The 21881-nt window shown below is 43.9% G+C and overlaps 1 protein-coding gene across 1 annotated transcript in view; it reads right to left on the reverse strand.

The window, feature by feature from the left end:
- LRRC9 (leucine rich repeat containing 9) overlaps window positions 1-21881 on the reverse strand; it is a 640455-nt gene that overhangs the window by 208989 nt on the left and 409585 nt on the right. Inside the window, exons 21-23 of the mRNA XM_069207426.1 lie at window positions 16413-16590; window positions 13866-14086; window positions 7122-7244 (exon numbers count right to left, since the gene is read on the reverse strand). Of these exons, the coding sequence (XP_069063527.1) occupies window positions 7122-7244; window positions 13866-14086; window positions 16413-16590 (522 nt within the window). The remainder of the gene's footprint in view (window positions 1-7121; window positions 7245-13865; window positions 14087-16412; window positions 16591-21881) is intronic.

Consider the following 21881-nt stretch of genomic DNA (forward strand, 5'->3'; position numbering starts at 1 on the left):
CGGCGACGTCTCGCCTGGAGGCCAAAATGGCACATAGGAGAATTGGAGCGCCGTGTTGAAGACGCAGGAGGCCGCACCAGGTGAAATAACATACGGCTGGTTGGATTACCGGAAGGTGCGGAGGGCCGTGATGCAGTGGCCTATTCTGAGAACTGGCTTCGGGGGTTAGTGCCGGAAGGTACACTGACCCCATTCTTCTCGGTGGAGCGGGCTCATCGGATCCCCACGCGACTAAGGCCTCCAGGTAGCGTCCCTCGTCCCTTTTTAATTCGCTTGCTCCACTATGCGGACCGAGATATTATTCTCAAGACTGTGAGATCCTCCCCGCCGCCTCGGGTGGATGATGCACAAGTAATGCTGTTTCCGGACTACACTCTGACCGGGTCTCCTACCTACCCTTGAAGCGTAGACTCCGGGCGCTGCACTTGGAGTACTCTCTCTTATTCCCAGCCAAACTCTGCATCATAGCTGAGAACAAATCTCACTTCTTCACCACGCCAGAAGCGGCGTGGGAATGGCTGTAGTCAACGGGCCGTGTTTCGGGCCACGAGACGGAGAGGAACCCGCCTGCGTCGAAGAGCAGGCGCAACCGGGTGAGGCGTGGCCGTAGGGGAGGCGGTGTGACCGCTGAGGCTGCAACGCATGCTCCTGACCTGGAACAGCTCATACAGGAGCGGCGCGAGGCGCTACAGTCAACTGCGGCTATTAGTGCTTCTCCTGCAGCATCAGAATCAGAAACTGAAATTTCACAGCCTCCCAGCGATCGCCCTGCCACACCGGACCGGTTCTCTGAACTGGGTTTTCCAGAGAGTCCGGCTGTGACCCCCAGTACAGCGGATGACCTTTTTTAGGCCCTGCAGGAGCCTATCTGAACGGCTCGGAGATTATATAACTTTTTACTTGGTGTGAGCAGTGCGCCTGATCTATAGAGATGACATGATACCCAATATATGCTGACTGAGGGCGCGACTGCCAAGCATGGGATACTTTGCGGGTAGACTGTGCAGCTTTCACTGGTATTGTAATTGTTTCAGATCACAGTTTAAGAGCGCAGCTCGCTGCCGGCCCCCCCACTCTGTTATGCACTCTAGCCGGGGTGACTGGCTTAGTGCGTGCTTATTTTTTTGTGTGATCTGGCCTAGCCCACTCTCCTACGCTTAAGGGCAGTATACAGGGACACTGAACTGATGCAGCCATGAACCCATATATTGCGATTACTTGGAACGTGCGCGGCATACACACGCCTAGGCGCAGGTACTCCATATATTCATATCTTAAAAGGCACTCGGTCCACATCGCCTTCCTGCAGGAGACCCATTTGGCGCTCTCGGAGCTCCCTCGCTTGCAGCGGCGTTGGAGAGGGCAGTTATATGCAACAGGCCACTCTACCTATGCTAGGGGAGCCCTGGTCTGGATCAAGCCGGGTGTCCCCTTTGTGGCAGAGGAACAGATCATAGGGGAGATTCGCCCTGGTACGTGGGCGGCTTGCAGGTCGGGCCATAGTGCTAGGCTCTATATACGTCCCAAATGTGGATCAGACTTCCTTCCTGCACACTTTGTCCCATCAATTATCGGGTTGGAGTGAATACCCTTGGTTACTGGGAGGGGATTTCAACAGTGTGCTAGATATTGACTTAGATCGTTCCTTCCCCCCATTGCCTACATCTCCTACTGTGGCAGCTGCGCGTGGACTAGCCACCTGGACCCAACACTTGCACCTGATATATATATGGCGGCAGCGGAATGTTACAGAGTTTACTCGTACTACTCTGCCCCGCACTCCCTGCATGTGCGACTCGACAGAATACTCTGCACACAGAACTTGACCTCTGCGGTTGTGGACGCAGACTAATTGGGACGCACGCACTCAGACCACAACCCACAGATTGTGCGCTTGGGCTGGGATAGTTCCCCTCCAGCTGTCCCCACTTGGAAACTCAGACCTGAACTCCTGGAGGATGCAGCCTTTAAAGCATCCCTGAATGTTTTTAACACAATGACAGCACTGCCTCCACGGGCCTGTAAGAATGGGACGCCTTTAAGGTCTTCATCTGAGGCCACTGTATGGGGACCCAGTGGAATCTGCGCCGCTCGATTGAACATGACCTTGACATAGAGCGAGGCTTGCTGCGCCCTGAGAGAGAGGCTGCTCGAAGCCCCACAGAGGCGGCTCTGTTATCCAGGGCCCGCACCGAGCGCTTATCCCTACTCGAACGGCTGCGTCGCTTGAATTATGCTGCTCACTCGGCGCGAACATATGCCTCAGCAGACAAGTCGGGTCGACTTCTGGCTTGGTTGATCGGAAGCGATCCCGATCACGGCCCAATTACGGAGATTCGCTCAGAGTCTGGTTGCTTGCTTCTTACACCTGTGGAAATACACTCTGCGTTTACGCAGCATTATAGGGCACTGTATGCCTCAGCCGCGGCTTCCTCCGAACGGTCCTGCGCTGAGTTTCTCTCTGGGGTGGAGCTTCCTTGTCTGACGGCTGAACAGAGGAGTGCGTTGGAGGAGTCTCTTGACCTCACTGAGATTCAGGCCAGTATCTGCGAGCTGTCGGCTGTCAAGACACCGGGCCCAAATGGTCTGCTGGCCGACTTCTACAAGGCATTTACTTCAATCCTTGCACCCAGGCTACTCCGTGTCTATGAGGAGGCAGTGCAGAAGAGATTCTTGATGACATCCCAGAACGAGTCGATGCTTGTGTCTCTTCCCAAGCCCGGCAAAGATTCGGCGGAGTTGGGCTCGTACCAACCATTGGCAATGCTCAACACGGATTATAAAATACTGGCCAAAACCCTGGCAACGCGACTGGCGCCTATGAATCCCGGCCTGGTGCACCCGGATCAAAACGGGTTTGTACCTGCGAGAGATATGTCACACAACATCAGGCGGTTGTTCTGTGTCATGCACTACGCTAGGCGGGACTGGGCACGGGCGGGATGTCTTGTCCTCGACCTGGAGATGGCCTTTGATTCCTTAGAGTGGCCTTACCTTTTCGGGGTCTTACAGCGGTTCGGCAGTGGGCCCCTCTTTAAACGTATGGTTAAGCTTCTATACGCTAATCCTCAGGTCTGAGTCAAGCTGGGGGTATTATATCAGAGTCAGTCAATGTGTGCAGAGGTACAAGGCAGGGTTTCCCCCTTTCCCCACTGATGTTTTCCCTCACCATGGAGCCGTTGGCGGCGGTTTTGCGTGACAGGGGTTCCGGTTGGGGAATTGCCCCGGGAGACGGCCTGCACGTGGCATCGCTGTATGCCGATGACCTTTTGTTGTATTTTAGGGATGTCTCGCGAATCCCCCCCGAAGTTGGGACCTTGCTGCAACAGTTTGCCTTGCTGTTTGGCCTCAAGGTTAATTGGTCTAAATCATGCCTTTTCCCTTTTGACCCCGCGCTTTCGAACCCAGAGCTTTGTCTCTGCGGAAATACTGTTCCTTGGCAACCCCGCACATTCAGATACTTAGGCATCCGTATTTACCACCATGAGGGAGACCTAATTGATGGAAACCTTAAGAGAGCGGTGTCCTCTATCAAATCCCAGATTGCTTTCTGGCAGACGCTGCCGATGACGGTGGCGGGTAGGATAGCACTGCTAAAAATTATAGTCTTACCACGTTTATTATATTACTTTTCTAACCTCCCGCACTATATCCCGGCCAGTTTCTTGAGGAGCCAGGAGTCCACTCTGAGGGAATTTATTTAGAATGGGGGGTGCTGCAGAGTTTTGCTGAGAAAACAATATTTGCCACTGGAGAAGGGTGGCCTGTCAGTCCCTAACCTGGAGCACTACTACTTGGCCTCTCAGCTCCAGTGGGTGTCCAAATGGCTGGCGGGCCTTCACCTCACAGACATGGTGACCACGGAGGGCCCTTGGTCCCTCATGCAAGTGTCAAATTTATTTCACCCGCTCGCACGAGCAGCGTTGCCGGGACAGATATTCCTTAGGGTGGCCTATAGCTGTGATCGTAGGTCCCTGCGCCTTGCCGGGGGGGATAGTCCCGTTTGCCCCAGCCTTGGCGTTGCTGGGTACTCCCCGAGGACCCAAAGTTACGTCGGTCCCGAACTGTGTGTGTGGCATGCGACGGAGCCGTATACGCTGGGTGACCTCTATAGTGATGGTAAGCTGATCTCGTTCCTCGACCTGGTTCAGGAGTCGGGCCTACCTGCAGAACAATTTCTACTATATAATTCACTGTGGAGGTCTTTAGCATCTAAGTGGGGCGACCTGTCAACTGCTCCCCCCACGCATCTGCTGGTACAGTACATACAGGTGATGGGGCAGGGACGACACCTGATTAGGTGGTTTACTGACGCGTTGCGCATGCACACAACCCTAGAGTGCGCCACACTGCTTGCGGAGTGGGACATGGATACGACCGCCTCGCTCAAAGATGCGCAATGGAACTCTGTTCTCTCCAGCCATGTTAATATACCCGAAACTCCAGATTTCGCTTGATACAATTCTATATCATTCACAGGGCATACCTCACTCCAGCTCGCGTTAACAGATATTTTTCTCGTTGTGAAGCAGCTTGCCCCCGCTGTTCCTACATTAATGCAGATATGACATGCTATGGTCCTGTCCATCCTTACACTGTTTCTGGAGAGCAGTGGTAGGCTGCTTGTCGGAGTGCACATCGCGCTCGGTTCCGTTTACATGGGAGGTCTGTGTGCTGGGCCTCTTTCCTAGGGGCACGCGACAGAGCTGCTGCGAGATTTCTGGATCTAGGCTTGATAACAGCTAAGCGGCTGATAACCTGTAGGTGGAAGTCGGCGGACTCGCCAACCGAGCAGGCCTGGAAGTATTCATTCGAGATTTGGGCATGTGCGGAGGGAGTGGAGTTAAGACGGGAGGATGCACTGGGGTTACGCAAGTATCCGGTATCAGACAGCTGGGAGACGATGATGGCATGCCTGCAAGGCTCTGGACCGGACACAGGTGTGGAGGAATTAGTCTAGCAGCTGAAGTGGGAGTACACCTGATCCGGGTGCGGGAGCATGAGGCGGAGCATGCCTGGGCCCGGGTTACTGGCCCAGTCTCTGTTTTAGGGGCGCAGCTGGGTCCTATACAGGCAGCAGGTGTCTGCAGTTTGAATGTGTTCCCGTCCTATATTGATACGAATGGATACAGCAGGGGGGTTCCCGCACACACGACGACGCGCTTCATTCAAAGTCTATTGACTGAAGGAATAGTACTCCAAAGTTTGCTACTGTTCTTGTTGTTTTCTGTTGTTTGACTTAGGATCGATATCTGCAAGCACAATTCTGTACGTATTGTATTGATCTCATGCATGGATTAGAGGGGCACTGGGGTATTTATCGTCCTCCAGGTTATACATGAGTCTAAAGATTTCAGTGTGTGGACATTTTCTTTTGCATTCATGTGTCAATTAATCCTGCTCCATGTAAGTTCTGGCAGAGTGTAATTGAGTATTCCGATTGGAGGTCTAGCTGTCAACTGTTTCAATGCCTACTTTCTCCTGATGTGCTTATATAGATGACTGGTAATTGCACAGATTTGTTCTCTTAGTGTTGATGCGAAAGTCAAAATGGTACAGTATGATTGAAAATAATAATTAACAGATTTTCGGAAAAAAATAAAAAATAAATGTAAACAACATCTTCGCTGGTCTTTACCAAATGTGGGGCAAGGCAGGCAAAAATAATCAACAAAATGTGGATTCCTACAGAGGCAGAGTAGACTAATGAATAGGATCTCTGACATTTCTAGGCAGACTTTGGCAGAGCACAATGTCGGTGGGTCACATGTGGACACAGGATCTGAAATAGGTTTCAGACAAATCAGACACCTGAGCAGAAATAGTTTATCCCTTGGTAGATATGCCAGTCCAGCTGACAAGCACCAGATCTGCCTCTCGACAGTATTTTACGTTCTAGAAGGGCTTCAGACTGACTGCATTTTATAGCCATTAACCAAGCAGGGCTCAATAGGCTATGTGACGTGCAGCACAGCCCCAAATGGCTACAGCAATGACAGTAAAACTGGAATAAACTTACCCTCAGCAAGTACCACTTACTTGTACTCCATGCAAGATGCATGCAACAGGTTTTTGCAGTAGACCGTACCAGGTCTCCATGTAAACCAAATGGTATGCCAAGCACATTATACCTTAGTGATGGATCCTCAGTATGACTGTGCGGGTGATGTTCCACTACAAGTGGGCCACCACAGCACTGTGTTAAGTAAAGCTTGGCCTGAAGCACCATTCTTAGCTGAATGTACCTGTTTCGCAGATTGCCTCTCTGTGGATCTAATCTGAGTAGGGAAGAACGTGGAAATTATATGGACTCCTGTGCCATGACTGTGATGGGCAACAGTGGAACATTACAGAGGAATTAGAGTGGCAATGTGGAAGAGACATTCCAAACTATCAGAGCACTGGGGATAGAAAGTATGGTCCCCAGTGTGAACAACAAAATCAATTAACCTCTTTATTTTAATACTATTGTGATTGCAGACACCATTTTAATTAGCCATGTTATCTCGTATTATTGTACACCACTGTATTATTTGCACATCCTGCAATACTTTGTTGGCCACACAAACAGGAAAAGTGTGCCCTATTACAGTGTATAGGCGGGGGCATCTGCCTGCAAGGGGATGTCTGGCGGGTACATAGGACACCCTTTTCCCCCCTCCAGAGAGCTGCCATCGGGGGTACACTGAGAGTGCGCCACATTTTTCGTGGTGCTCTTTCAGTGTGATACTTTGCCTTTGCCTAGTATCAATAAAATGGCACAGGCGCAGAGGTAAAGAGATTTCCTCATCTGCGTGTGTCCACGCTTCCATGCAAATGAGTGAAGGCTCTCTTGAGATAGTGCTGGTGTTCCATGTGCACCAGCGCTATCTGTATTACAAAAGGGGCCACACAAGGTGCAGCCTCTTTAGTATTACCAAAGTCCCAACACGGGGCCACAAAACGGGCGCACAGGCCCATTGAGCCTCCGGGACACATTCTGTAATATGGACCCTGATTGAAGAACTGAAACATGCCAAGCATGCATGAAAAAGCTTCAACCTAAAAATGAGTACATAAATTGTTTAGTTTCTTGGGCCATGCAAGTAAGTAAAGTACATTGCAAATGACATGTGACTTACCACTATGACTCCATCTAAAGCTTTCAGAGCCGGAAGATGAAAGATTACAAACAATCTATAGTTATCTTGTATTTTTGATATGAGGTTTCCATGCAGGTCCAGAATAACAAGATTATTTAAATTCTAGGATATAAAATACATGAATTAAATGTTTTAATTAGTCTGATCAGCAGAATAACTCACTAACGTAAAAAATATATTAACCAAATTAAAAAGTACAATCACATTCATGCAAGATCTATTGGTATCGGTAAGGTATTTCAAAAAGGTTTGCAAGGTTGTCATTGCTTCACATTACCATGATGATACATATGCTCTTTTCTAAAACAATTTCTAAAATGATATACACAACCTAATGGAGTCAAATACAACTAAACCTAATTTAAGTATTACATGGTCAAATAGAGTAAAGGCTTTGATTCTAACAATATGGCATTAAATCAATTTATGTTTCACATAAAAAAGCGGCTCTTAGTTCCCCAAATTGCCTTGTTTCTAACTTTTCAGCATAGCCAAATACCTTACTCGCATTCAATAAATTACATGATTTCTTTTACTACTTCAGAAGTGACTGTGACGTGCCCCAGTAAAGAAGCTTTTATTTTGGCTCCCATGATGGGAGAGGTGAGCTACACTCTCTTACGCAAAAACACACAACAATATTTGCACTTAAAAATTGGTCAAAAGGCAGCCCTTAAGACCTGATAAAACAGACGAAATGAGCAGCATCAAGTGCATCTCCAGATACAACAAGAAGGCAGCACTCTGATACCCCCCGGTGTAGCAATGAATGCAGGCTCTAACTGCCACCAGCCAGTGCTTAATTTGTGTTGATGGTTTCCAGTACTTAGCACCGGCTCTTATTTACCAGGGCAGGGGCTATTGAATTTTTCTCCCCTGTGCGATGGGCCCAGTAACTATTACAATTATATGTACCCTCCTGTCGCGTCCTACTACTTCAGTTCATATACCTGTTCTGCAACCCACAGGCATTGTCTGCAGTTCATATTGCGTTCAGAACACTTTCAGTTTGCTGTATCCCCTTTTTCTGGCAGTGGATTATGTCCTGAGTTGGATTTAAGCCCAATCTACAGCACTACGTGGCCCAAACAAATCCTTACAGTGTACATTTTTTAGTTTGTGGCATGTGTAGCTGTAGATTTACCCGCTGTGCATAGACTGTAAACTAGTCGTCCCCAAACCCAAAAGCGGTGGCTTAGCCTGAGGATGTTGCAGAAGACTGAAACAGTGACATAAGACAGCCTGGCCAAATCTTACTTGTTGTCTAGCCAGGGCATCCACATAGTAGTATTTAGTGAAAGTGGACCAAGTAGCTGCCTTAAAGATGGCAGCTAGTGGTATATTACCCAAGAAAGCCATTGAAGCCTCATTTGCAAGTAGAATGGGGTCTTGAAGGGACAGGCAGGGGCCTTTTATCTTTGGCATAACAAGTATGAATACACTTGACCAGCCACTGAGTAATTCCCTCTTTGGAAACAGTATACCCCTTGTGGGGCTCGGAGTAGTATAAGAATTGTGTTTTACGAAAGTGTTTGGATCTATCCATATAATGCATTAACGCCCTTTTGATATTTAAAGTATGCAAGGCGGAATCTGCTACAGACTCTTGATGTGGAAAAAACTGACAACGTAATGGTTTGATTAAGGTGAAAAGTGGAAACCACCTTAAGGAGATATCTGGGGTTGGTTCTGAGGAACACCATATCTGGATGAACCTAGAAGAAATGTTCCTATAAGGTAAGAGCGTGTATCTCACTGACTCAGCAAAGGGAAGTAATGGCTACAAGGAAGGCCACCTTTCAGGAAATAAAATTGAGCAGGTAAAGGGGCTCAAAAGGTGGGCCCATTAGCCTAGTTAGAATGACATTGTGATTCCACAGCGGAGTAGGAGGCATCCGAGGTGGGATAACCTGCTTAAGCCTTTCCATGAAGGCCTTTGTGACTAGTATCCTGAAGAGGGAAGAATGCTACATGTTTTGTAGATAAACAGCCACAGCAGCCAAATGCACCCGAACGGAGGTGTAGGCAAGGCCCAATTGTTGAAGGTGAAGAAGGTAATAGACGATGTTGTGTGCTGAAGGTGTGAGAGGATCGATATGTTTTGGAAAGCAACAGTGCACAAAACGCTTCAGTTTAGCTTGGTAGCAGACCTGGTAGTAGGTCTGTGTGCCTTGACTAAGGATAAACATGCATTCTTCTGAAAGTTTGAGATAACCAAACTCTATGACCTCAGGAGCCAGATCGCAAGATTGAGCTGCAGAGGTTTGGGGTGCCAGAGTTCTGTGGGCCTACATGAGAAGGTCTGGTCTGTTGGGAAGCTTTTTGTGAGGAACCATGGAGTGTTCCTACAGAATGAAGTACCAAGGCTGGCGGGCCCAGGTTGGCGCTACTAGGATGTGAGTAAGGTTAGTCTGCCTCAGTACAAACAGTAGGAGCGGGAGAGGCGGAGAAGCTTAAGCAAATATCCATGCTCAGTTCATCCATAGCGCATTGCCCATGAACCAGGGGTGTGTTCATCTGGTGGCAAAGTTTGGCTATTTTGCAATCTTGGTAGTGGCGAACAGGTCTTTCTGAGGGAACTGTCAAGCTACAAGTAAATGAGTAGGGTGTGGGGGTGGAGTTCCAACTCGTGGACTTGTTGATACGTCCTGCTGAGCAGGTTGGCCAGAACCGGAATGTACTGTATGACCAACTGCACCTTGTGATGTATCCTGCATCTCCTGATGTTCTAGGCTAGAGCAGACTGCTGAGGAGAATGCATGCCCCCTTGCTTTTGTAGGTAAAACATAGCTGTGGTGTTGTCCGTGTGGACTAAACCAACCTTGTTGTGAATAGGCGGAAGGAACACTCAAAGAGCAAATTGAATAGCCAGCAATTCTATGTGGTTGATGGGGAGGCCCTGGCATGTCTGTGTCCACAAGCCTTGGATTGTGTGATCTTACAGATGCACTATCCATCCAGTGAGCGAGGCTTAACTGGTGATGGTCTCCTGCAGAACTGGGTGTAAAAGGAGTACCATGTAACCGGTTGCTGGCATTCCACCACTGCAGAGAGAGATGTGTATGGGCCCGAATCAACACTAGAACATGCAATAGATCCTGCGCTTGAGACCCCTTTTCTGCTAGGTACTCTTGTAAGGGACACATGTGTAACCTCAAATGTGGCACAACTGCACAGCAGGACATCATCATGCCTAACAAACACATTACTGTTCTGACTGTTATCTGATGATTCAGTTGAAAAAGAGGTAGCAGATTTTGGAAAGTGTTGACCCTGGCAAGGCTTGGGTAACCTTCCCCACCATTGAGTCAAGTGTAGCACTGAGGAAGGGTTGTACCTAGAGAAGCTGAAGGTGAGATTGGGCTATATTTATTGGGAAGCCACGCATGTGAAGAAGGCCTTTGTTTGCATGTGCGCCTGACATTTCAGCTGCGTGGTGTGCTTGATCAGTCAGTCGCTGAGGTAGGGGGACACGTGGGATGCAAACCCCGCCTGAGTTGAGCTGTTACCACTGCAAGACATTTGGTGAAGACCCTAGGGGAGGTTGTGACCCCTAAAGGCAGCACATTGAACTAATAATGTTCAATTACAAACCTACAAACGTTTTCCTCCAATGATGGTCAGGATGGAGCTGAATAAGTTCGGTGCCCAGCATACCCTGAGGTGGATCTCGGCTATGAGGATTTCAATTCCGAGTGCCGCAGAGAGAGGGTCTTTGGATCCAGCGCCAAAAATATGGCATGGGAGCTTGAGGCTGGTGCCTCTGAAGGATGGGAGACAACGCTACTCACTGTGGTCATCGGCAGTGGGCGTTGACCCTGTGGGGCCCTTTCCTCTCGACAGTGGACTCCAACTCGGCATTGTCCAATGAAAACGCCTCTACTATTTCAGCATCAGACTCAGATGGGTTCTGCAGGGTTTCCCCTTCCCCTTCACCCAAAATATCTGGGGCGTCCTCCTATCCTCGGATTACCCCATTGAAGCCGAGGCAATGAGACGTGCCCTTCAGCTCTGCAGCGTCTTTTTGTTTTGCAGAATGTAGGACATGCCTCACAGGATTCTTCTCGGTGATCCAGAGACAGGCACGTTGCAGATTTCATGCAACTCTGTCCTTGGGAACTTGGCATGATAAGATGGACAGAACCAAAAAAAGAGTCCGTTCCAACACATAAGCACTCTTGAAAAGCCTTGAAGTGGAGATTTTTATCGAACACAAGGTGGAGACGAAGTAAACCTAACAGTGGAGACCAACGAACAGCAGGATTGTTTGGGCCATTGAGGGATGATGCAGTAAGCCCGGCACAAAAGGGTGGCTACGAACCAGAGGTCCTGCAGACACATCTGAACCAGACAGCTGAGGATAATAATCTAGCTATGGTGCTGATGCGCATGAGAATCACTACACCTTGAGACTCAAAAACACTTTTTCAAAACAAAAACAAGCTGTACATGTCTGACCCCATCACTAGATGAAGGGAGTATGCACAGCATGTGTACCCATGGCTACACATGCTACAAACACAATATACCTGCTGCTTACATTGATTGCTTTTACAAAAAGAATCCTGGGTAGTTAGTCATGTGGCAGCATTTCATGTTGCTCCATTCTCTTCTTTAACAGTATCCGTAAGCACGTAAAGAGGAAACACCAAAAGAAACACATATCAAAGAAATGGAAAGTCATCCTACACTAGCTAGACACACTTACTAGTCTTACTCACTTTCTCTTGTTTTCTACTTTTGCAACAATATGTTGGCACTTGTTATTTTTTATGTACAGAGTCTATTATCTATGATGACAAAAAGATTCTGCTGGCTACCAAGTAGTACACGGAAGACAATAGGTTTCTTTACTTCAGACATAGGTTAAATGTATATCATCCACCATGAGACAATACATGTCGAGCTTAGTCTCCAAAGATATGCTGATCTAGCAGTTTTCTAATGTAAGCAGGTGAGAGGAGCATTATACACATTCAATGCTCCAGCTCAGGGCAGTGAAAAAAGTTAAAACAGTTTTTAAGTTATGCAAAGTAAGTCACAGAGAAGAAGCGTTGAGCTATATTAGAACTAGTACACCTCTGTTGTTGTAGGTAAGATAATTGTTTGAGGGTAAGCCTTTGTAGGCAACAAAACACAACATTAAGAGAAATTCAGCCACTTAACCGCAGTCTTTCGCAACCTCGCCTTACCCCAAGGAGAACCCTGTTACAAAACTCAAAATGAATAATTCTTGTATCCAAATACTGTCACCACAAATATTTAAAGTAAACTCAAACTACAGATAATCAAACTTCTCTGATACTGTCAAGACCCCCACTGTCAGGACCTCATTTTTTGTTTTACAAAAGCGCTGTACACACATGGGGCACCCTGTGCCTGGTCGCCAACTGCGTTCTTCATGTGCTGCAGTTCGATTGTCAAGCTACTTCCATCTGGCAAGGCAACCATTTACAAAAGGAAGTGGAAGCACTGTTGCCTAAAATACTTTCATAACCCTTATTCTGGGGTAAAATGTTGTCCGGCTATGTTGGCCATTCAGAGAAGCCATCATAGGTTGGGCCTATCTTATGTAGGGGCTCCCCTCCACACATTCCCAACTTCCAAAGTGTGGCCCAACACGTACCAAAGGGAGCCACCGCCCAATCCCAAAACAGGGCCACACCCATCTTGGGCAGGGTCTGTCTGTAAAGAGAGGCCCTAGCCTTTTCTAACTGTGAATTATTGAGTCTCCTTGCCAGCAGTAGGATCTCTGCTCTATTGCTCCAGTGTTACTGGATTTTCACACGTCGTCTTCTATAAAGTGAGTATCCAGAGAAGAGACCATCCAAAGCTTTGTTTCACATGCTCTTGGACAGCAGTAAGTTCATCTTTTAATTTATTATACGGCCAGCTTAAACTCAATTACAGGGCCTGCCACACCCATACAATGGGACAGTATTGCACAGTCTGAACATACTTCTTTTTGGCATATCATCAGGACTTTGGACCCAAGTAACTCTAGTCAGAAATTGGAGTCAGAGACAATATTGCACCGTCTAATGTTAAAACCTTATTTGAGATATTCTCTGGAATTTGAACCTGAACAACTCCTATCAGCAATTGGTGCTTATGCTATCATGCATTCTTCAGAAGTTAGCCCAGGATAAACAATAACTGTATTACCAGCTGTGCTCCAGTGAAGGAACTGGTTCATCCAGAGCTGTAGTTGCAGCTTAATGATGGCATCCTGTTCGATAGAACTCTCCTTGGCACAGAGTGCTTCCAGGTGGCACAAACCCTTGTTTATAGTATTGAAAGTTCTTTATTTGTAGATTTGAGGCGGTAACTCTGCCCTTTCTTTACAAGGTCTCAGCTCAAAGTGCTTTCTTCCTATCCCACTTAAATTCCCTCAACCTTGCTCCACTAACAACCACATTCCATCTCATCAGTAGGCCTAAAAATTTCAGAAGGGTGAAGGGGAACTTATTTACCCTTATGCTAAGTACTGTTTCCATATTACCTGACAAGCCAGGGTCTAACTGTGTGTCAACTTTTGCAGGTTCTACTCCCTGGAGTTCCCCTTCTAGCCCCCTTCCTTTTCATATTTTGTGACTACTGCAAAGGTGGCACTGGCTAACATTCTGTCCCTGTGTACGCATCCCAGTTTACTAACAGATAGCCAATCATAAACCACCACATAGCATTATGCACACAAAAACTGGCCAATCAAGCATTATTTACTTTCAAATGGTAGATCTCCTGGTTGGATGAAATTCTGTTATTACTAATATACAGTTCAATTAGCGTATATGCTTTCTGCAAACCAGAGAGTGAAGTTATGCTGTTGTTCTCCGCAGAGAGGAAGTGAAGATGAGAAAGACAGTCAATAACTTGCCGATCCAGACCTGTAAGCTGATTATTATTAACACTCAAACGCATCAGCTTTGTCAGCTTTGAAAGACCTACAGGAAGTAAAAAACAAAGGTCTGAGACAATAATCTAAAATAGACAGATACGTACAACACAATCAAGAGTACATATAACAAGCTTTCTATAGTTAATGAAATCAAAGTATTTTAAAGCATATGAATAGAGAACGTATATAAAGTGTTGGAGGAGTAGGCTCTAATATTATAAAATTAATAATTATGATACAGTATTTGCATCTTCTTAGCAGATGCTTTAACTGAGAACCATATAGATCTTCTCCAGTGTATTTGTTTTTGCACAAAGGAAAATTAGTAAGAATTGAAATGCTATGAGCTACAGGAAAGGTATGCAAAGACCAACTTTTTACACTTTATTTAAGTAAGAATGCTGTGCTTTTGCAAGGTAGCTGTCCTAATTGGGTCAAAATGAGACTAATGCAGTCACCCTTTTGAGGCATTAACAGATCCCTGGCTCACTGGCTTCAATGCATACAAAATTAGGCTGCCAGATTGCTTTAAATAGCGCCCCTTCTTTCTGGATCATACCTCTTCTTCATCAGCTATATTGGTTGCTCATTAGCTACATAACTCAATTTAAGATCCTATGCTTAGTGCAATAAAGATTCTACAGTTTGCTCTCCCTTTGTCTACCTCTGTGACTCCACATTCATACACCCCGGGTCAACTTCTTTGTCCTTCAGAACTTCTGTTACTAAGAGTCCCTCAAATTTGTAGAGCTACTATGGAAGGCAACTCATTCTCCTAGCTACCTTCCAAATCCTGGGACACATTTTCTGTTTTCCTAAGATCTTCATCTCCCACCTTGAGTTTTTAAGATATCTAAAAACCTTTTGTTTCTAATCCTGTTGTAAGCCGCACTCTTTTTCAGGGCAAAGACACTTAACTGTGGACAAGAGTTTTACCAAATCCGCCCATACTCTAAGTTAACAAAGTTGAACACTGAATATAAGAATTTTCAATACTGTAAGAAACTATCCTACCGAGTGCGTGACACAAATGCCTCCTTACAAAGTATAATTTATAAAAAAGAAAAAATTAATCACCTCTAAACATAAAGCTGAGAAACCAATATATACTTTCAAAGGGTTAGCTTTGTAACCAGGCATTACTTCAAGACTTTTTGAATGCACTCACTTTAAGAAGTTTATATCTTAATGATGTCATTCAAATAAATTCCACTGTCCTATTTTTGACGTTCTTTGAGAACACTCTTTGAACCACTTCCCACCTTGAACATTTTCTGAATAAATCTGCAGAATATGTTAAATAAAAACACTAAGGGCCAGATGCATAATACCTTTGGTCACAGAAAACGATCATAAATTGTGCACCAACTTTTTGCAAACAGACTTTAATCTTGTTATACCACCTATGTACTAATAAGTCACATTGCAAAATGACCAGTCGTAGCGGGTCACAGAATAGTCTGCGTAACGAAGCGTACATAATGAATGGTAATTATGTAAGTCACTATTTGTGACACCCTGTGATTGGTTATAAATCCAGGGGTAGCAGGCAATAGCAAACCACCATCTTAACATTCCATAAAGGAACTGGTGATGCTACTAAAAAAAAATAAAAAAGAAAGTTTGCTCTCTAGAAAAACATTGGCGACAGCAGGCAGTTGTCCCTTTGACCGTTGCCTGCTCCATTTCTCCTTCACAAATTTGACAAATCAATTATCACCTCCTATAAGGTGTCTGTAACTGATCAATTATTTGTGATCACAATTGCAGTCCTAAACCATTAATACATACACATCTGACTCACAATTAGGAAGGAATGCACCTTTCACTCCCCTACCTTACTCTAATTGTGTATGAGATTTTGTTATTCTGAAATGTCTTTCTGACTTACAGAATGGGTTTCAAATGCACCAAGAAGTTATGTTGCAGTCACAAATCCTGTGATTTTTCATAGAATATGGTTTGGGATCGCAAAATGTCTTTGTACTCAGAGCTGTAATTTATGTAATCTATACATACATGTTACTAACAAATAATTACTATTTAATTGATTTGTTCACTTTACACTGTACTAATTTAAACATGTAATTTTGATTCTGAATACAGCCTCATTATCGGAGTAACAAATTCAAATCCCCTCCTAAGACTCGAACTAGCTTTAGGACCACAGTGTAAAACAAACAAATGGACTATCAGTGGAAGACATGATAATCTAGTGAGGGGTGTGATGAGTTAGGCAGAAGAAAAGCATATAACATACTGCAAAGAACATGCTTGCCTTTAAGTCGATATATTTCCAGCTATACCTCAAGGTGGCTATAGTATGTAAATACATTTACGCAAACCTAATGCTTTTGAGATAGATGGCTTACCTTCAAGGTTTGTAATGCAGTTCTCATCTAATGCAAGTTCTTCTAAATTAAGGCAGTTCTCCAGTCCTTCAATTTTGGTCAGAAAGTTATTGCTAAATGATGCCCACCGTAAATTCTCTAATTTATCTAAATTAGAGAGTTTGTAGAGATTCTGCCCATCAAGATTCAATGTTGTAATCTGTAAATTAAATTTAAATAGTAACCTGAAACTCTGCAATGCATATTAAAGCAAAACGTGTATATTATTACTACAAATGTAAAGTTACCAGAAGACTACATGTCATGGGGACACCATATAACATTCCACTTACTTCTTATAAAATCTTTGTAATCTACAAATTTAGATGATTGAGCTAATTTAACAAACCAGCACTGTAAACCCCAGAATGCACTGCATGGTTAAATGAAACCCAAGAACTGAAACATGGTATAATTTATGACATGGAGCCATCTGTTAGCCTTAATTCAATAGGAAAACATCCAATGCCCAGTCAGTTTCCATAATAAGACCAAAGCCATATTTTCTAATCATTTGCCTGCTTTATAACAGAAACATTTGTCCAGACTGAGAGACAGAGACCAAGCTAACATAAAAGACTGTTAGTATTAAGCTGCGGCGTAAGTGACCTTCATTGGCAAACTGTATTTTGAAGTACATATAGGGGGTCATTACAACATTGGCGACCACCATGCGGCCGCCAATGCGGCCGCATTCCCGTGGTGCCCATTACAACATCCCCGCTGGGCCGGCGGGCGCAAACCTAGTTTACGGCCGCCGTCCCAGCAGGGATGCGGCCGCAACATAGGAGCGGGCTCCTAATGGAGCCGGCGGTGATGCGGGCCTGCGATGGGTGCAGTTGCACCCGGCGCGCTTTTCACTGTCTGCTATGCAGACAGTGAAAAGCTGCACGGGGCCCTGTTAGGGGGCCCCAGGACTCCCCTTACCGCCAGCCTCTTCCTGGCGGTGCAAACCGCCAGAAACAGGCTGGCGGTAGGGGGGTCATAATCCCCAGGGATTATCACCGCCTGGGTTAAAACGGCCCCGGCGGGTCTCCGTACCGCCAGCCTGTTGGCGGTACGGATGCCACATTACCCCTGGCGGCCTCCGACCGCCAGGGTCATAATGACCCCCATAGTACTATAACAATAGTTTTTATTAAAATACTAAAAATCGAGGAGTGTAAATTTCCACCTCTTCATCCACTATCTTTTCTATGGGGACAGGACCTGGTGTCGAAAAATAAAATGGTAATAACCAAGGTTTATTACCATTTTATTTGTCTGTTATGGGGAGCATTTTTGTTGGCGTGGATCGGGGGAGTGGCTGGATAAACGGGCATACTTACTACTGAATGAAAAAGGTTTAGGGAGGAGTACGGAGGAGTTTAGGGAGAGTTAAGTAGGAGTTTAGGGAGGGTTAAGAAGGAGCTCATGGAGGGTTAAGAAGTAGTTTAGGGAGGGACATGCACACACCACAAAAGACTATGGGTCTGATTATGATCTTTGCGGAGTGGATTACTGCATTACAAATGTGACGGATATCTTGTCCGCAGTATTACAAGTTCCATAGCATATAATGGAACTTGTAATACGGCGGACGGGGTATCTGTCACATTTGTGATGGAATAATTCCCTTCGCCAAGGACGTGATCAGGCCCTATGTCTGACCCAAAACATTGTAAATTACTCCAGCTCTGAGCTGGAGTCAGTCAAGCAACACATATTACCAACCCCAAGCACTGCAACACCCTCTAAAACCCCATAAAAAATAATGTTAGAATAAATTAAGTTATTCACAACACTTAAAAATAAAAATAAATGTAATTTAATGTTATGAATATATAAAGAAAATAAAACATTATTTGTTTATGCAATAATTCAACCTTTTTGAATTTATAAATGATTGTAGTATTTATTTGTATTTATATTACTGTTAGTGAACTCTATACACCACTTTTAAAAATGACTGAAAAATAATAAACAAAAATTTTGTATGTTAGGTGGAATTTTATCTTTTAGTGTAACTTTCAGAAACATCTGTTTTATTTGAATTCAAATATGTAATGTAATTGAAATTTAATTCAAAATTAAGCTAATTGAGCTGTAGCATTTCTTCTATTTTGTTCTACATTCAAACCAAATATACATAATTAATTTACATTAATATTTAACATGAAAAAATATTTACACTAATTTATTTCTACTTAAATTAAAAAAAAAATTAACTTTTCCCTTTTATTTTCCTATGGTAGTGCAGATCTTCCTATGGTAAAATATAGGGAAAATTAGAGAACTTATTAACCTTTGTAATAAATTAGAACAAATATTTTCATTTTAAATACTAATGTAATTTTTTTATATGAAAAAAGATGCAGAACTATTAGCTTCATTTTGAATTAAATCGTTTAATTATTTTAAAGATATTGAATAATAATATTTAGCTGCAGTTTAAAAAATAAATTCCTACCTAATGTAAAAATACATTCTAACTATGAAGGGATAATTGAAAGTGATGTATAGAATTATTAGTAGTTTATTATATTTTAATTATAATGTTACATTAATTTATTATTTCAAAAAGCAGTTAAAATATTTATAATTAAATAATAATATATATATATTTTATATATTTCTAAACATTAAATTATATGTCATCATTTTTTAAATATTTTAGATAATATAATTTCATTTAACATTATTTCCTGTGAGAGTTTTGTTTTAAGTTCTTGTCTCCATTATTTTCTCAGGGAGGGTGTTGCAGTGGTTGGCCATGTGGTTTGCTGGACTTAAAACATTTTCTTTTAAGCAGTATTAACTTATACTTGCAAATTTGTCTCAGGACGACAGGGATTTGGGCAACATCTAGCACCCATTCCCATGTCCACTTCTAGTAAAATTAACAACAATTTTGTGACTAAAGGCCCTATTGCGAGCTTGGCCAACGGGAACACCCATCTGCCAAATTCCTCGCTGGCCAAATTAAGACTTTCCCAGTGAGAAAGTGGCGGCAGCACTGTCGCTGGCTCATAATAGAGCCGGCGGCAATGCTGCGGAACGCAGAGGGCACCAACGCCCTCAAAATGCGCACTGTCTGCATGTGTTTGATGTGACTAAATATTAGACGGTTTGAAAAATCTGCAGTGGTTCACAAAAATGGTACAATCTGCACAAAAGAGAAATCTCAACTGTAAGTTTTCAGGCAAAGGTTTTCCCACTTACAACTTAGATGGGCCTAAAACAGCAAAAATGGCAGCATGAGCTTTAGGCCTTTGTTTAAAAGTAAAGGAAAGTTGTTTTGGAATTAACACTTGTTATATTGAAACATAGTTGCTTAGCATTCAAATCTAAAATTTTAAATGTTTCTCCACGGATGTTTAAAAGGGTAACATGGGCTTAGGAGGTCATGCTTTCTGAAGGGGCTGGAGCAGGCTATGTTTTAAAGTGTAACATTTTCATCAACATACTAATTTTCTAACTGTTGCTAGAAAAAAACTAATTTGTGCAGGTTGACAAAATCATGGGAAAGACTAGGGTATGATTATCCTAATTATTTTTATTTGTTCTATCAATGATCATATTGTATAAACTTTAACTAGTTTGAGCATATGGTCTATTTTCTCTCTTTTAGTTGAGTCTCCCAGATTACTGACATAATCCACGCCTCTTTATCTATACATCTGGCCAATGTGTGGCAGGAACCCCAATATTCTGGGTTCACACACTGGTTGATTTCCATAGCTCCCAATGGAAAATGAGACCTTTGCCGAGAAAAGGAAAACCGGCGGGTGTTTCTCATTCCTTCGTCTGAGCTACAGGAATGAATGAATGTTTGGAGTCCCACAAAACTGTTTGAGAATTTGCTCTTGTGAGTGAAAGGAAAGGGAGCCTATCAATGAACGCATTAAAGTAGTGTACCTATAAACATAATATGTTTTGTAATTATGTTTATGTGACATTCTCCTCTAAATCATATTAGCAAGAATTATCATCATAATAATCACCACCTCAGCAATTAAAAATATGAGTCAATATTAGATACAACCCCAAACATTATTCACTGTACATTGCTTGCCAATTACTCCCAATCTCCCATGTTGCCTTGTAGAATTATATAATTAGTGTTGTTAAGCCAAGTCACATATTACTTTCCCCAGTACCTGTAAGCCAGAAGGCATCCCATCTGACAGCATCCCTCACAACAACCAGTCTTATTATCTGCTCTTCCACAATGTTGGTTCATTTTTACACATCATCCCTGTTTTTCTATGGAACAGGTCGGAGCTAGTACACTAAGAACGCTATGTCACCAACACCAGGCTAAAAACAATGCCTGCATTAGAAGTGTTAAGGAGCTTCACATATTTTTTATTTTTAGTTCTGCTAGAAAGAAACTGTACATTAACCTGCAGAAGCTTTTGCTTAAACTCAACTAATAAGGAAACAAATCAATTTGTAACTCAAGCTGTCAAGAACTGAGGATGTGGTCATTTTCCACACGCTAAGCAATAAACTCATGATAATGCTGAGCTCTGGTAAGTGAAGCCTACAGCCAATGAGATGGCTGTGATTTCACTGGGCTCCCCACTAGCCCACTATATTGGCAGCAATCTGACCAGATCTGAGATCCTAAACAAGTACCCAAAGCTTCAAGGGAAGTCAGAAGAGGTCAGGGGCCCGGGAAATGCAGCAGATGTAAGAGACGGAATAAAATGATGTATTGGCAAAGCATGAAGAAGGCCTCCACAAGTTACCAAGAAGGGTATTGTGAGCACTGACGGCCATGAGCTACACTTCCTGATGCAATGAGGTTGGGAGGCATAGGAGAGCTCATGACCCAGAGACAGATGATGAGATAAGCAAGTGACTCAGGTGAGTGGAGAGGTGTTGGGCCTGAGATGCCTGGAGACCATAACAAAGACATGCCAGGTCTTCTGCATCCGCTACATGTTGAAGGAAGGTGAAGAGCGGTATCTGGGAAGGAGGCTACATAGCAGCCTTATGCATCACTGAAAAAGCCTACTTGCAGCCGCTGAGGTGACATTTTACCCTCTGAGGATATTATTTCTTGACGTGTAGTAGAGGAGGATCAACCTCTCTGACATAATCCACGCCTCTATCTATACATCTGGCCAACGTGTGGCAGGAACCCCAATATTCTGGGTTCACACACTGGTTGATTTCCATAGCTCCCAATGGAAAATGAGACCTTTGCAGAGAAAAGGAAAACCGGCGGGTGTTTCTCATTCCTTCGTCTGAGCTACAGGAATGAATGAATGTTTGGAGTCCCACAAAACTGTTTGAGAATTTGCTCTTGTGAGTGAAAGGAAAGGGAGCCAATCAATGAACCCATTAAAGTAGTGTACCTATAAACTTAATATGTTTTGTAATTATGTTTATGTGACATTCACCTCTAAATCATATTAGCAAGAATTATCATAATAATCTCCACCTCAGCAATTAAAAATATGA

This window comes from Pleurodeles waltl, chromosome 9 (genome assembly GCF_031143425.1).
Source record: "Pleurodeles waltl isolate 20211129_DDA chromosome 9, aPleWal1.hap1.20221129, whole genome shotgun sequence".
NCBI classification, from domain to species: Eukaryota; Metazoa; Chordata; class Amphibia; order Caudata; family Salamandridae; genus Pleurodeles; species Pleurodeles waltl.